The sequence below is a fragment of the Mastigoproctus giganteus genome, chromosome 12, assembly GCF_048544385.1.
Source record: "Mastigoproctus giganteus isolate SK-2022 chromosome 12, ASM4854438v1, whole genome shotgun sequence".
Lineage (NCBI taxonomy): Eukaryota > Metazoa > Arthropoda > Arachnida > Uropygi > Thelyphonidae > Mastigoproctus > Mastigoproctus giganteus.
Window position 1 is genome coordinate 26,160,351 of NC_143586.1, and position 16,467 is coordinate 26,176,817.

At 37.1% G+C, this 16,467-nt stretch overlaps 1 protein-coding gene across 1 annotated transcript in view; it reads right to left on the reverse strand.

Annotated features, from left to right (window-relative positions):
* Window positions 1–16,467, reverse strand: part of LOC150076806 (phospholipid-transporting ATPase ABCA3-like) — a 354,775-nt gene that overhangs the window by 82,935 nt on the left and 255,373 nt on the right. The window contains exon 17 of the mRNA XM_090385684.1: window positions 9,955–10,231. Within this exon, the coding sequence (XP_090241810.1) occupies window positions 9,955–10,231 (277 nt within the window). The remainder of the gene's footprint in view (window positions 1–9,954; window positions 10,232–16,467) is intronic.

A 16,467-nucleotide genomic window follows, 5' to 3' on the forward strand; every position in this document is an offset into this window, starting at 1 on the left:
AACAGGAGAGATTGCTTCTACAGGGATGGGATACACTTAAATAGAAAGGGTGCAAGAATATTTGCTGATGCTATCGAGGCAGTGTTAGGTGGGTCGGAAAACTGCTAGCTTGGGGGGAGACAAAGACGAATAGATTAACAGTAGCCACTGGCAGAGGTGAAAGAGATTCTTGCACTGCTTCCATTGGAATGAGCAGAAGCCTGAAAAACAAGATGCAGGATATTTCAGAGACTGCTGGGAGTCATTGCGGTACAAGTAAACACATAGGTTGTGTTAGGGTAGCTAAGAACAGAAATAGGTGCATGTATAGTTGCGTGTACACCAATGCTAGGAGTTTAGTAAATAAATTTGATGAATTTGAGGTATTGCTCAAAAGATCAAAGGCAGATATTGTTGGGATATCAGAGACGTGGTGTCACACAGATATAAGGAATGCAGAACTGGAATTTGGGGAGTACAACGTCTACAGAAAGGATAGACTGGATAAGAAGGGAGGAGGGGTTATGCTATTAGTTAAGAAATACATGAAATCCAAGGAAGTGAAGCCAGTGGACAGTGCAGTGTTGAGTCAGTTTGGTGTATTATACTCTTATTACACTCTGATGAGTATAATAAGAAACTGTACAGGGAAACAGAGTGGGCCAGTAAATCAGAGTGTCTTATAATGGGAGATTTTAATTTCCCAGATATTGACTGGAATTTGGGGTCTGGTCACTCACACACTAGCAAGGCTTTTGTGGATTTATTGGATGATTGTTTTCTACATCAGAATGTTCGGGAGGCAACTAGAGGGAGGAATACTCTTGATTTGATTATCAGCAGTGATTCTTCATGCATTAAGAATCTGCAGATAAATGAACCACTAGGTGGCAGTGATCACAGTGTGCTGAAGTGGGATTTACTCAAAGAGGTAACTACCATTAGGGGTAAAGGGAAGGGTTATTGCTTTCGTAAAGGTGACTACGATGGACTGAGACAGTATTTAAATTCTATAGAGTGGGACCAACTGATGATGTTACCAACAGCAAATTCAAAATGGGAAGCATTCAAAGAACTTATCTTGGAAGCTACTAGGCTTTACATACCAACTAAGAAATATTGTTCAAGGTTTAGGCCTAAACGGATGTCAGATGAACTAATGAGGCATATGGCAGAGAAGAAACATGCATGGGATACATACAAATTAACACATGACACAGAAGCCTATGATAGATACAAGTTGATCTGTAACCAAGTTACCAAGGAGGTTAGGCAGGCGAAGGCAGATTACAAGAAATCTTTGGCAAGGGATGCAAAGAAAAACAGCAAGGAGTTCTTTACTTATGTAAACTCTAGAAGGAAGGTGATGAATCAGATTGGTCCACTTGATATTGATGTGTCAACTGTTGATGATCCTGCTCAGGTAGCTAACAAACTAAATGAATATTTTGCATCGACATTCACCCATGAGGAGTTATTTAGCGAGGGGAAAGCCAGAGGTGTATTCAACTGTAGCAGTAAGCTAGAGAATCTTGTAATAACTGAGAGTAAAGTGGAGGAGAAATTGTTGAAGATAAACACAAGAAAGGCACCCGGGGTGTTTGGGATCTATCCAGTTATATTAAAGGAGGCAGCAGAGGAAGTAAACAAACCCTTAGCCATAATTATGAGAACTTCCTTGGACTCAGTGGAGGTACCCACAGACTGGAGATGTGCAAATGTCACCCCAATTCACAAAGGAGGATCAACGGCTGACACAAGTAATAATAGACCTCTGAGTTTAACTTCTGTTCCAGGAAAATTAATGGAGTCACTGGTTAAAGAAGCACTGCAGGATCATCTAGACAAGACTTCAGTTATAGCTCGGACACAACATGGTTTTGTTAAGAGGAAGTCTTGCCTGACCAATTTGATTGGATACTATGATGCAATCACAAAGGAACTGGATGCAGGGAATAACTTTGATATTATATACTTGGACCTTAGAAAGGCTTTTCATACTGTTGCACATGGAAGACTGGTGCACAAATTGGAGCAGTGTGACATTGGAGGCAAATTGCTGCTGTGGATAAAGGGGTGGCTGAGGGGGAGAAGACAGAGAGTGGTAATCAATGGACACTGCTCGTCGTGGACTAATGTTATTAATGGAGTTCCTCAGGGCTCACTGTTTGGTCCATTATTGTTTTCTGTATTTATAAATGATATTGATGATGGTATATCAAGCTTAATGTCGAAGTTTGCAGATGATACAAAGGTAGGCAGGGTTGTCAAGGACACTACTGACACTATGCTGCTGGAGCAGGATCTGGAAAGATTGAGCAGATGGGCTGAGAGGTGGCAAATGAAGTTTTAACATTGACAAATGTAAAGTACTACACATGGGAAACAGCAACCCCAGAGCAAGTATGAACTCTGTGGTACTACACTGACAGTGGTAGAGAATGAAAGGGACCTGGGGGTGGTTGTGCAGGCAGATATGAAGTTCTCTGAGCAGTGCAGATGGGCTGCAAGAGTAGCTCATGGTGTATTGTCAATGATATATAGGAATTTTTCTTGCAGGGATAAGGAGGTGATTATTCCCTTGTATAAGCAATGGTCGGGCCACACCTAGAGTACTGTATACAGGTCTGGAGGCCTCATTTCAAGAAGGATGTAGAGCTGCTGGGTTGCTCTTACGAAGAAAGGCTTAAGTTTTGCAAATTACAGTGTCTGGAGACTAGGCACCAGCGAGGTGATCTGATAGAGGTGTATAAAGCCTTGAATGGTTTGAGCATGCTCAATGCTGATGGAATTCTTCCTCTCGCTCAGAATAATCACCTGAGAGGGCATAAATTCAAATTGAGGAAAGACAGATGTAGGATAGACGTGCGGAAATTTGCCTTTAGCCAGCGGGTGGTTGGTTGGTGGAACAGACTTCCATCCCTTGTCGTGGAAGTTGATAGCCTAAATAAGTTTAAGGCTCAGCTGGACAGGTATTTTGAACGAACAGAGGGATGAAGTGGAAGTGGTTTTTTTTTTTTTTTTGGCTGATGCTGCATAAGCTTGCTTTCTTGCATCAAATGCCTCTACTAATGCTAATGCTAATCCCATTTCGCTTTCCGCCTAACTTGTCTAGCTTGTCGCTTTAATACTTGCAGAAATTATTCCAAGCATGGTTTTTTTCCTGTTTGGCAATTAAACAATCTGTATTCCCCCAGTGATTTCTGTGTTTGCGATAAGGCGTGGATTTTGGAATGGAAGCATTAGCTGCAGTGAGTATCTGATTGGTTATATAAGTATTTACGTCATCAATATGTTGTCTTTGAACATAACATCTGTCTAAGAGTATTTGGGCAGAATAGCCTCCCCAGTTTGCCTTTTTTAAACTGCCAGTTGAATCACTGAACAGGATTCGGAGTTACTCTTGTTTCTAGTGAGCAAATAATTGGAAGGTGATCACTGTTAAAGGGATTGGTTAATACCGACCATGTCATGATTGGAAAGATAGATTGTGAACAAATTGACAAGTCTATTGCAGAAACAGATCCTGTTGCTAGGTGTATGTAAGTAAGAGATCCAGAATTTAATAAATTAAAATCTTTATTGTTCATGGATTCCTTCATCAATTTGCCTCTTCTATCCATTGTAGCAGACCCCCACAATGGATGATGTCCATTAAAGTCACCAAAGAGACAAATTGGAGTTGGGAGTTGTGAAATCAGGCGGTCAAGTTCTGAATGCAGAAGTGGTAGAGATGGCGAAATATAGATGGAAACAATGGTAACTGAAATACCAACTGCAATGCGAGCTGCGACAACTTCTAGAGTGGTTCTCAATTGGATCGGCCTGGATTGAATGTCAGAGTTAACAAGAATAGCTACTCCACCACGGGCAGGAGAGTTTGAACTCCTATCTCGTCTGTATATCACATAATTTGAGAATTTTTGTGAAATTTGGGGTGACAAGAATGTTTCCTGTAGGCATACACCTATGGGATTGAACTGAGCTAGTAAATCCCTTAAGTCATCAGAATGACTACTTAGTTCTCTGCAGTTACATTGTATGATGTTTTACATTATTTAGATTTAGCTGAGGATGATTTGTCTAACTGTTTTTTGTTCGTGGGACATTTTTTCCGGTCTTTTTTTGGGAATGTAGGACGTCCAATATCCATGGTGTCATCTGCATGGAGTTCTAGAACGGGAATGGCCATATTTTTGACATTTAAAGCAACGGACAGGATTCGGGATGTCTGGTAGAATCCGGCAGTTTAAATAACCAGCTTTAATAGAGGATGGTAAGTCTGGAGTGCTAAATGTCAGAATGATGGATCTTGTTGGAGTAAGATTTCCATCTTTTTTCGTCATGATCCATTTTACATTTACTACTTTCTGACTTCTGAGTTCTTGGAGTAGTTCTTCTTCGGAGACTGTAATTAGGTCCCAGTTGCTGATAACACCTTTTAATGAATTTAGTGTTTTGTGGGGAGTAATTTCTACTGTCAACCCACCAAATGTTGTTGTTTTTAACAGCCGCTCAGAATGTTTTGAGGTGGCTATTTCTATCAGATGGTCTCCGGATTGCAGTCTTTTGACCATTTTTGGTGATCCAGCAATTGACTCCAAGATTTTCTGAAATTAAGAATGGTGATAACTTACCCACAGGTTTGGCAGATAGGGAATGAATCACCAGGAAGTTTGGACAATCATCATGACATTCTGCTTCTCTTCGCAATCTTTTAGGTTGACTTGAGTCATGGTCAGTGTTAGAAGCTTCCGCTCTTGAGCTCAAAGGCTCTAAGTTTGGATAATGATTTTTATCCATGATCGCTCCTTTTTGCCCTGGGGGTTTGCCTTTACTACCCAGGTTACTGGCTCCGCCACGGGGAGGCAGGAGCAGTGCCGCTTGGTGGCCAAGCGTAGAGTTAGTAAGTTAGCACGGCTAGCTAAATTAAAGAAAAAGGTACTTGCCTCCTTCTGGGCTCTCTTCTTAGTGTTTTTAAGTAGAGCTACTTAACAGAAAATTTTAATTCTATGAGAAAAACAAGGAAAACTATCACTCGGAGGAAAAAATGCTTTACAAACATACAAGAATCGCTTGGCCACGGAAACGCTTGGCACCCAGGGCCAATATGGGTGGAATGGGGGAAAGCACTCCATTTGATTTATGATTGTATTTTTCTGCCGATTGTTATTTATGGTGCATCAATCTGGGTTGATCAAGCAATCAAAGTGAGCAACACCAGAAAGCTCTATTCTATACATCGAGTTATGTTACTCAAAATGGTTATGGCCTGCAGAATGGTTTCCACAGAAGATTTGCACATGTTAGCTGGCAAGATGCCACTTAATTTACAGTTAGTATTTAGAAGCCTGTCCTTTTATTTGAGAAGAGTATAAAATCTGAGTTGCTGGGCATCGAAATTAACACTTTAAATGACTTAAGAAACAAAAAGAAGAAGATTTTGGAGCTCCTTTTACAAAAATGGCAAAGTGGATGGAATTGTTCAGAAAAAGGTAGAATAACATTCAAATTTTCCCCTAATGTTAATGATATAAATTATATTAAACCCGCTGGTTAGTACCTAATCTATGTTGTACATTCTTATTAGCAGTTCACGGAAACTGAATAGTCATCAAATTGTAGAAAGATGTAACTGTACGTGTGGTGATCTGGAAAAATGGGAACATGTTGTTTTTAATTTTAAAATGGGACTGAGCCATTACTTATTAAAATAAGAAAAATTTTATTGCCTTTCAAAATTTTGCAAATTCTGTTTTCATGAGAAGGAATATTTGTTTGCAATTGGAAGAGTTAAGATTGAATAATGAATGAATGAATTGGTGGGCTGTACCCTTTTATTTACAAGGACGACTATGTTATTTTTTATATAGGAACAGAGAAATTTCTTTGCAGAGGTTGACAGGATGTTGGTACTCTGTTTCCTTCATGGGTGGGTGTCCACTTCTGCTCCTGCCAACACAGTTGGCAAGAAGCCTTAATTGTTTTTCTTGGATTTTATCATGCAATAGCACCTTCCAGCTTGGTTTTGCTGGTTAATATGAGTAACTTCTGTTGAGCTCTCTGACTGCTGGTGGATGGCTGCTAGCTGAACTGTTTATCTTTTGGAGATTACCAGCGATGATCAGTCTCTAGGCTGTGATGCTCACCTGTGGACAATGTCTCTTCATCAGTCTCTGCTGTGGCCTGCTTGTCCAGCTTGTTGTGCTGTAGCTGAGGGGATGACCATTGCACAGTATAGTTGATTTGTCATGTAATACGAGTAATTGAATTTACTGATGATATACAGCGTCTCATGTATATAAGAATATTGTTAATATTGTATACTGCACCATGTCTATATGTATGGTGGATTTGCTGGATTTTTTTTGGCTAGGGGCCACTTTACTCAATAAATGTTTATTTTTGAGACTTATGTTGCGGTCTGCAATGACCAAGGCGGCCCATACTCTGGCCACTGCATTGCTGCCAGTACCAGTGGTTTCGATGTTGATTTTACTATTTTCATTCCAAAGGACAAACCTTTATAAGCAGCCCTTTGTAGGAATGGCTTCTGCAGCCCCAGGACCTGAATTCCATTCTCTGCTAAAATTTTGAAAACGTCATCTGTTAGTTAAGAAACACAAAATCTAAGGAAGTGCATCCAGTTGACATGGTTGCCGGTGCAATGTTCAGTCAGTTTGGTGTTACAAGTACTGGGAAAGCAAAAATAAGGGTAGGAGTGTGTTGTAGGCCTAATGACTCTGATGAGTACAATGAACAACTATACATAGAAATACAAATGTCTCAGTGTTGGGACATTTGTTGTTTTCCATATTTATCAATGACAGTGATGAAGGTATAACAGGATTAATGTCCAAGTTTGCAGATGATACAAAGGTTGGCAAAGTTGTTTATGATAGTAACAACGGTATGTGCCTCCAACAGGATCTAGAAAAGTTGGGCAGATGGGCTGAGAGGTGGTAACTGAAGTTTAACATTGTTAAATCCAAAGTACTGCATATGGGCAGCAGTAAACTTAGAGTAACATACCAACTGTGCAGTGTTACACTTAGCGTAATGGAGAATGAAAAAACCTGGTAGGGGGTAATTATGCCGTCAGATATGAAGTTTTAAGAGCAGTGCAGTGCAGACAGGCTGCCAGGGCAGCTCATGGGGGATCTTGTCCATGATATACAGGAACTTTACTAGTAGGGATAAGGAGGTGATTATCCCCTTGTATAAGGCAATGGTCAGGCCACACCTTGGGTATTGCATACAGGTCTGGAGGCCTTATTTTAGAAAGGATGTAGAATTGCTTGAGTGAGTAGAGAAGGGCAACAAGATTGGTGAGGGGAACAAAGGGGTGCTCTTACCAAAAAAGGCTTAATTTCTGCAAATTGCAGCATCTGGAACTAGGCACCTGTAAGGTTATCTGAGTGAGGTGTTTAAGGCTTTGAATAAGCTTGATTTTGATGGAATTCTTCCTCTTGCTCAGATTACACACTTGAGGGGGCATAAATTCAAACTGAGGAAAGACAGTTGCAAAATAGATATGCGGAAATTTGTCTTTAGCCTGAAAGTGGTTATTTGTTGGAACAAGCTTCCATCTGCCATTGTGGAAGTTGATAGCTTAAATAAATTCAGGGAAGAACTAGACAAACTTTTGTAACAAATGGGAAGTGCTTTTTTTTTGGCTGATGTTGTATAAGCTTGCTTTTTTGCATCATATGTCATATGCTAAGGCATAGAAGGCCACAAAGGTTATAAAGTCTCATATAATTTTTGAAAATTAATGATTTAAAAATGAAGTACCATATAAAAATATGGTTTTCACATACATATGCAATCCATAATAAAGTTTTTTATTTATGAAATCCATATACATGTTGGCATTCTAAAAGGTTCGGTGTATCCTCATGCCAGTTTGCATGGGGACAGGACATCTGAATGTGCAAGAAAACATGGCATGACATTGTTTACCAGTAATGCACAGATTTCCTTTGGAGGGAAAAGAGGGATCAAAGTCACTGCTTTAAACTAGAGGAAATTTATTTATTTTGATTTTGTCATTTTCAAGGAGTAGGACTGAAGCACAGCAGCCATTCCCCTGGGTATGCCCCTGTTGGTCAACTTGCCTGAAACATATCAGAGGATATGGCATACACCTTGCAGTCAGGGAATGCAAAGAAAGAGGGTTCTCTATACAAATATACCCTTAAGTCTGTGGGGGATCAGGTCTGGTGAATGGAGATGCCAAGTATTTGTAAAATTCCTGGTGATTATCTTCCCCTGTATAAATGCCAACACAGAGCAGATTGGACACTATAACTGTTTTCATGAAGAGGCAATAACTATGTTTTGTCTTGTGGAAACATTATTGTGAAGGTGAGAATTCCAAACACCACAATGTGGCAGAAACACTTTCTTGATTTATAAACACCAATATAGATAGCACTATGTGCATTTGGCCCTCTGGTGCAGAGATTATGAAACTATCCTTTAAGTTAACTATATCCACAATCAGTTCTTTACATACTGATCTTCAGGTAATTCTCAAACAGAGAAGAAAACAAGAACAACATGAAATTTAACCTGAATCCTTCTGAAACCAGTCTTTTCTCAATTTTTTTTTTTTTTTTTTTTTTTTTTTGAAAGAAAAGTCTACTATTACCAAGCTTATATTCAACAAGATCACATTTCCAGATTGTGATCACATATCTTTACCAGGATAATCCTGATTTCTAGCCTTTCTTGGCATAAGCACATCATAAATGTTGCTGTGTGTGTGTGTCCAGGTAAAAATCTATGTTCCCCCTTTCACTCTCAGTATTACGTTTCTTTTAAACAGCTTTTGACCCTGTACAAATCACAAATTCACTCTGACTGCTCTCTTTTTGATTGAGTTAGTACAGTAGACTATTTGAATAACGTCTACTGTACTATTTGAATTCAAATAGTACAGTAGACTATTTGAATAACGGTATCACAAATAACAGAACATTTGAGCTAATGGCACATTTATCGGATGTTTATATACAGTGTAGATGTCTTGAAGGGCTGAAAAAAGAAAATGGCAAGTCACGTGATTACTGTATTTAACTTTGCCATTTTGAAAGTAAATTCTGAATTCTGTACTGATATCATGGATTATACCACTGTTTTACATTTATTTTAAATTAAAAACCTTTCACTAAGGCTCCTAAAGTTAATAAACCTCATACAGAGAAGAAAACAAGAACATTAAATTAAAGCTTAGTGACAAATTTTATATAATAGAAAATAGAACTGACTTAAGTAGGACTGTATTAATGGCAGAATACAACGTTGTTTGTTTTTTTATGTGCTGTTAATAAAATTGCATTCCTGATCTCTCTATTCCTTATTTAGTCTCATTATTTCTACATTAAATATATTAAAAATAAAACTTTCTAGATAACAGAAAAATTGAAATAATGGCATCTTGAATCCCCAAAGGTGCCGTTATTCTGAAAGTCTATTGTAGTTTGAATGATTTTTTTTTGAGTGGGAACAGGCACATAATTAATTCTCACATACTTATAAACTCATTTACTTCTCATCACACAGACATTCCATGGGCACTGTTCATCTGAATTAGCACATGTTTCTGTCTCTTTCTTTCAAACCATCTGAATATATACTCATACATCAGCTAGTTAATATCCATTCTCAATTCCAAACTCAGTGAACTAGCTTTTTCTCCCCCTTGTTTATTCCTTCTACTTTTTTTTCTTTAAAATACCACTACACCCCTTATTTCCTGAAAATCATATTCTACAAAAACCCAAGTTCAACATCAACAAGTGTCTTCTGTCTCCTTAACTCATGCACAGTAACCAAAGTACTATAGTTTCATTAGGTAGTACCATTTAAAAAATAAATAGTTAAAAAAAGAAAAAAAGTAGTAGTTCAAGAATCAGATTTCATATACACACCTCAGAGAAATTTTTAAATGGTAATCAGTTATATTCTTACCTTGTTCAGCTGGAGAACAGAAACTATCTGTTTCAAAGCAGTAAAATACCAACAGTATGACCAAACATGGTATTAAGTAGTTGATGAAATCCCATATAAAAGTAGCAAGCCAGAAGGTAATTAAATTAACTCCACTCACTCTTTGTAAATGTTTTGATTTACTGGAACTCTCCTTTACAAGGAAAACTGCAAAGCTAGACAATAAGAATGACATTCCAAAGACTATATTTTGAGCAATCTGGTAGGCTGCAGCCCCTTCTGTCTTTTCTATTAAAACCTAAATTTAAAATAATACTTAAAACACACAATTGATCACATGAAATTAAGATACCATTAATCAAACTATCAATATAAAGTCCACTTACAACAGAAATGTAGGTGAACATAAGACTTTTATTAATATAACCAGTAGACCAGCAGTTTTTTTTTTCATTATTATTATTATTTTATTTTACACTGGTATGCAAAACTTAAGGATCAACACTATTTCTAAAGGTTACAACCACAAAACGTTTACTTAAGGTACTCTTTACTGATGAGAGTAGATTCAGTCATAGTAGCGAATCTGGACGTCAGTTAATCTGGTGAGAGGTTGGCACACGGTATCACCCTGCAAACATCACTGAAAGGGATCGATATGGCGGTCGAGGTGTTCTCATCTGGGGAAGGCGTTATCTTGGATGGACGTACACAACTCCAGATACTGGAAGACGGTACCGTAACCAGTGCATGCTACTGTACTGAGGTAATCCTTCCCCATGTGCGTCTGTTCCGAGGTGCCATTGGCCCCAAGTTTGTGTTTATGAACGATAGTGCCACACCCCCATCACACTGCAGCTGTGATATGCTTTTGGAAAGTGAGGACATTGTTCGTATGGATTGGTCTGCCCATTTCCCACCGATCTAAATACCATCGAACACATATGGAACGCTTTGGGGAGACGCCTAGTGGCACGTCCACAGCCACCAGAAAATGTTCACCAGCTGAAGATGGTGCTGACAGAGGAATGGACGTTTACCGCAGAGCTTATCAACAACATTGTTCTAAGTGTGGACAGGTGATGCAAAGCCTGCATCGACATTAGGGGTGGCCATATCTCCTCTTCTCTTTGTTCCATCCTTGGCAGTGATGCATCTGTATCATGGCAGCCAATGCTATGTTGCCATTTTTGAATAAAGTCCCTCTATACCGTTTTGTTTCCGTTGTTGTGTCGGTGTTGTTTCCTTCATAATTTCTGTACCTCATGAGGTTCCTTTAGTATGCTTTTCCCATATTCAGACCACCCCTATGAGAAGATACAGGTGGAAACCTGACTGGTCCTTAAATTTTGCACACCAGTGTATCTTTTTAATGAACTCATACACATTTCTGAATAAATCAAGTTCTGGCTATATTCTAAATATCTAAGTTGTTGTTCTTAATCTCTTATGGATTCAACAATACTATTATAATATTTCATGTAAAACTTGCATTTCAAAATATGAAAATAGTGCTGCAGCTGAATTACCAGAACTCCATGTGAAACACTGAGACAATTCAAGTCTAACCAAGTTTAGCGTAATAGGGGTAATTAGAAAGTTTGAGGACTGTAATAATTGAGAAATGAAGCATATTGGCTATTTGGATGGATCTCCTCTGAAGTAACCTGAAACTGTATGTACCCATTCCAGTGATTTTGCAATTTCTGGAAGCATTCCCGATAGGCTTTTACTGGATAGTTCCTGTATCACATTCTGAATAATTTCCTCAGTTGTTGCAAGTCTGTGACCTTTCAAGGAGACTTGAAGCTTGGGAAACAAAACAAAAAATCACAGGGGACTAATTCAGTGAGTATAGCAGATGTAGGACCACAGTGATGGAATAATTTGTAAGAAGTTCTTGAATGGAAAGCAACGAGTGTGTAGCAGCACTGTCATGATTGAAGCACCAATTCCCCAAAACCCACTCTTTTCTGGCTGTTTTCACCAATCAGCATTGCCATAAAATTTTTTGTAGAATTTCTGGTTCACTGTTTAACCACGTATGACAAATTCATAATAAACAAATCAAAAAATATGATAAACATGATCTTCACATTTGATTTAGATTGTCTTAGTTTTCTGAGCCTTGGAGAAGGCAGTCCTCCAATGAGAGTCCTGGGAATTTGTTTTCAGGTTAGAGCTATATCCACAATTCTTCATCAATAATGACTGAAGAAACAATGTGTTGGTCAGCAGTACACTGATAGAGATCCAGACACATGAGAACTTGCACTCTGTAATCATTAGTGAGAATGCAAGAATACATGTGACAATCAAAAATCGTGCATTAAAATTGATTAACATGTCTCATAAGAAAGACCAATTTCATTAGCAACTTTGTGGATAGTTAAACATTGATCACTCCTGATCAGATCACAATTAATTTTATCATTCACAAGTGATTGAATCATTGGATTTGAAATAAATTTTTCTTTAATTTAAATTTTTTTCTCTCAGTTTCTTTTAAATTTTTAATAGTAAGAGAATCTCTTATTTTAAAAGGAGTTTGAAAAGTTCTGAAAGAGGCCAGAGTGGAACAGCATGCACCTCATACATGGATGAGGCTATTAGTTATTTGTGTTTACAATGACATGGAAAGTATATTTCGTAATGGCTGATATAATTAAACAATTTTTTTTTTTTTTTTACTTATTTTTGTGTGACACTAGGAAAAAGTAGCCAAGAGACACTTTGGATTATCTTGTACACTTATGGACTGGATTCACCATTTATAACAGCAAAATTTTCACTGTTATGATTCTAGAACTAGAAGCCATAAATTGAAATTATGGGAAAAGAAATATAGACTGGATTTAGCAAATTATCTGCTCTTATTGCAGGACTTTTTTTCTTTTAACCACAAAGTTGTTAATTGCTGGAATAAGTTCATAGGGAAACATATAGGTTTATTTTATTTTTTTATGTATTTATTTTTTATCATTTATAAAAATAAATATTTAAGATACAAATATATAAAATAAATATTTAAGATACAAATATATAAAATAAATTTTACATACTTTTATATATTTTTTTTATTTAGTTATTTTATTTCATTTATTTCTTGGATAGTGCAGCAAAAGCTTCTGGGACAATCCATGCAATGTGGAAGTTTTATGACCCCTAATTCTGGAATCATTTATACAAAGAAAATTTCACTCTCATTCATTTTACTTCTCTTTTCAAATACTTATTGGGCACCCTTTTGCCAGTTTCACCATGTGCATTGCTTTTTTAAGTGCAGTTATCATACGTGAACACAGTACAGGCATACCTCGGTTAACGTTACCTCTGATAACGAAGCTTCGATATAACGAAGTCCGCAATTTCAAGCCCCATTTAACATAAAAAAAATATTCCAGTTTAATCACCTGAAATCTAAACAAACTGAAGAAATTACGGAAACCTTTGGGGCTTCTCGTGGTTGGTTCGAGAAATTTAAAAAACGGGCCAGGATTCATAGTGTAACATTAACAGGAGAAGCTGCAAATAAGTTTCCAGAAAAACTAAAGGAAATAATTGAACGTGAAATTTTTCCACCAAATTTGGTGTTCAGTGTTGACGAAAGCGGTTTGTTCTGGAAACGGCTACCAACAAAAAGCTTCATTTCTATTGAAGAAAAATCAGCTGCTGGGTTCAAAGCAGCCAAAGACCGTTTAACGTTACTCTTTGGATCAAATGCCTCTGGCGATTATAAATTAAAATTGTTATTAGTTTACCATTCAGAAAATCCGAGGACGTTAAAAGGTAACATAAAAATGAATTTACCTGTAATATGGAAAGCAAATAGAAAAGCGTGGGTTACCAAGGAGTTATTTACTGATTGGTTTGTTAACCACTTTTGTCCTGAAGTAAAACGGTATTGTCAAAAAAACAACTTTGAAGAAAAAGCTCTTTTGTTGTTAGACAATGCTCCGGGACATCCTACTGATCTTAATACGTTGGACACATGCATTCCTGTCAAAGTTGTGTTTCTTCCAGCAAAAACAACTTCCCTGATTCAACCATTGGATCAGGGAGTAATAGCATCATTTAAAGCTTATTATCTGCGTTGAACATTAAGCAATTTAACTGAACTAGAGGATAAAGAGGAAATGACAGTTAAAACTTTTTGGAAAAACTACACCATTAAAAACGCAATTGAAAACATTGATAGTTCTTGGAAAGAAGTCACTAAGAAATGCTTAAATGGAGTTTGGCGCAAAATATGGCCAGAAGTTGTACTAGAAGAAGAAAATAACATCCAAGAAATTAGAAATGAAGTTATCCAGATGGTTCAATCAATAGGTTTCGAAAATGTCGATGAAGAGGATGTTAGAAATTTATTGAATGCAGAAGGTGATGGTTTTTCATGGAAGATTTAGAAAACCTTGTTAGCAACGAAGACAAAGATAATGAAGACGAAGTTAAAGAAGTTCCTGCCGAAAAAGTGTTAACAACCAAAGATTTAAAAAGATGCTTAAATGACATTGAAAACGTTTTAAATTTTTTTAGTGAAAATGATCCTGATTTAGGAAGAAGTTTTATTGTTAAGCGATCAGTGTTAAATGCAATAACTCCGTATAGGCAATTGTTAAATGAAAGAGAAAGAGAAAAAAAGCATAAGCAATCAACTTTAGACTCATATTTTAAAATGTGATTTCACTTTGTATGTAAGTTGACTGTTTATTTAATAAAACTTTTCTTTGTTCGAAAAAAAAGCTTTTCATTTTCTTTACGTAGGAACGTATCCCTATTCTGGCCATAGTATTTTTACCTCTGAAAACAAAGTTTCGCTTAACGAAGTAAATTCGTGGAACGCTTCCTATTCGTTATTCAAGGTATGCCTGTATTCCAAAATTAAGTCTCACAAAACTAAATCACACTGTATAAGTCTCACAATTAATTTATACAGTGGGATTATAACCTCCTTACGTTTACAAACAAATCACCCATGGGCCTTCCTTGCCATCTGTCTGCACTGCTTGGAAAACTTCGTATCTGCCCTTAGCATAACTCCCAAATCCATTTCTTCCTTTACTATTTTTAATTCTACCCCACCAAAAGTATAAGTTTGTAGCATTGAAGAACATGCTGCCACTTTTCTGATCACCCTTGAAGCCTATACAACTCATTCTGAAGGTGTGCTGTTTGGTGCTGATTATTAACCACACTCCCAATCTTCACATCATGCAAATTTTGACATTACTTTGAAACATTTCTACCTCTATGTTGATGTCATTTACAAAAATCAGAAATGATTGTTCCCAGAACCAATCCTTGTAGGATTCCCCTTCTAATATTAGACCAATCTAAAGAGTAATCATTAATCCAAACCCTCTGCCTGTTGTCCTGCAACCACCCTAATCCTAATATGTTCCAGCCTATACAGTGACCACTCATGAGACTAATGCTTTGCTAAAATCCAAATAAACAATGTCAAAATTATTTCTTACATCCAGCTCATTAATAACTGTGCCAAATTAGCTAACCAGATTAGTTAAACATGATTTTCTCTCAACAAAAGAATTCCATTTCTGTATAAATATCCCGCAATACCATTGCATTTCTAGAAATGAATTATCATTGGTGCCATGATTTTTCCTATCACTGAAATCAGAATGACTGATCTGTAGTTATCGACTTCACTCTTAAGAGTGTCTTTATGTATTGATGATACATTGGCATTTTTCCAATACAGAGGAATCTTACCTGAGAGTACTGATACCCTAATAATTAACCTTAAAGGTTCAATGTACTCTTGTGGCTAACCTCAAAATTATTGGGTATATACCATCAATTCCAGGAGCCTTACTCATAGGTAAGTAAGGATGAGTTGATGTATAAAAGTGGAACAAGATCTTTTTTTTATCATCCATTGTCACATTCAACGAATCACAGATTAATCATTAAGGCAGAGAATCAAAGTAGCAATCAAATGTTGAGAAACAAAGACTTCCCTCCACTGACAAAATTTCATGCTACATTTCCACAAAAAAAATTATGTTGATTCTCTCTTGCAATGCTAAGGACATTGTTTTGCAACACCAGGTATTTCACAGACCGGTCGTTATTATTATTTGCAGGTGCTAAAGCATCACTGAGTGACGCAGTTTGAAACAAAAAGCAAAGATATTGAATAAGTTGTTTCTACTATATGACAACACAGACTGCATGTAAATTATGTAGTATGCAAGGCAATAATGGCCATTATAGGTACATCACTACAATATCTACCTAATAGGGAACTGTCCCATATCACTTTTGGGTTTCTTAAAATATGGACTAAAAGGGCTCAAATCTGGTAGAAATACGGGGGGGGGGGGGAGTGACTAAGATTCATGTCAAAAAACAGCCAACTTACTGCAACATTCTATCCACTTCAAATCTATTACACATGAAGTGAATAAAGTGTTGCAAGAAGCATATTATATGTGAAAGCCACTATTTTGAAATGGAAACTACTCTTGAACAATTCAAGTCATCTGATTCAGATGACTTGAATTTTCCCAA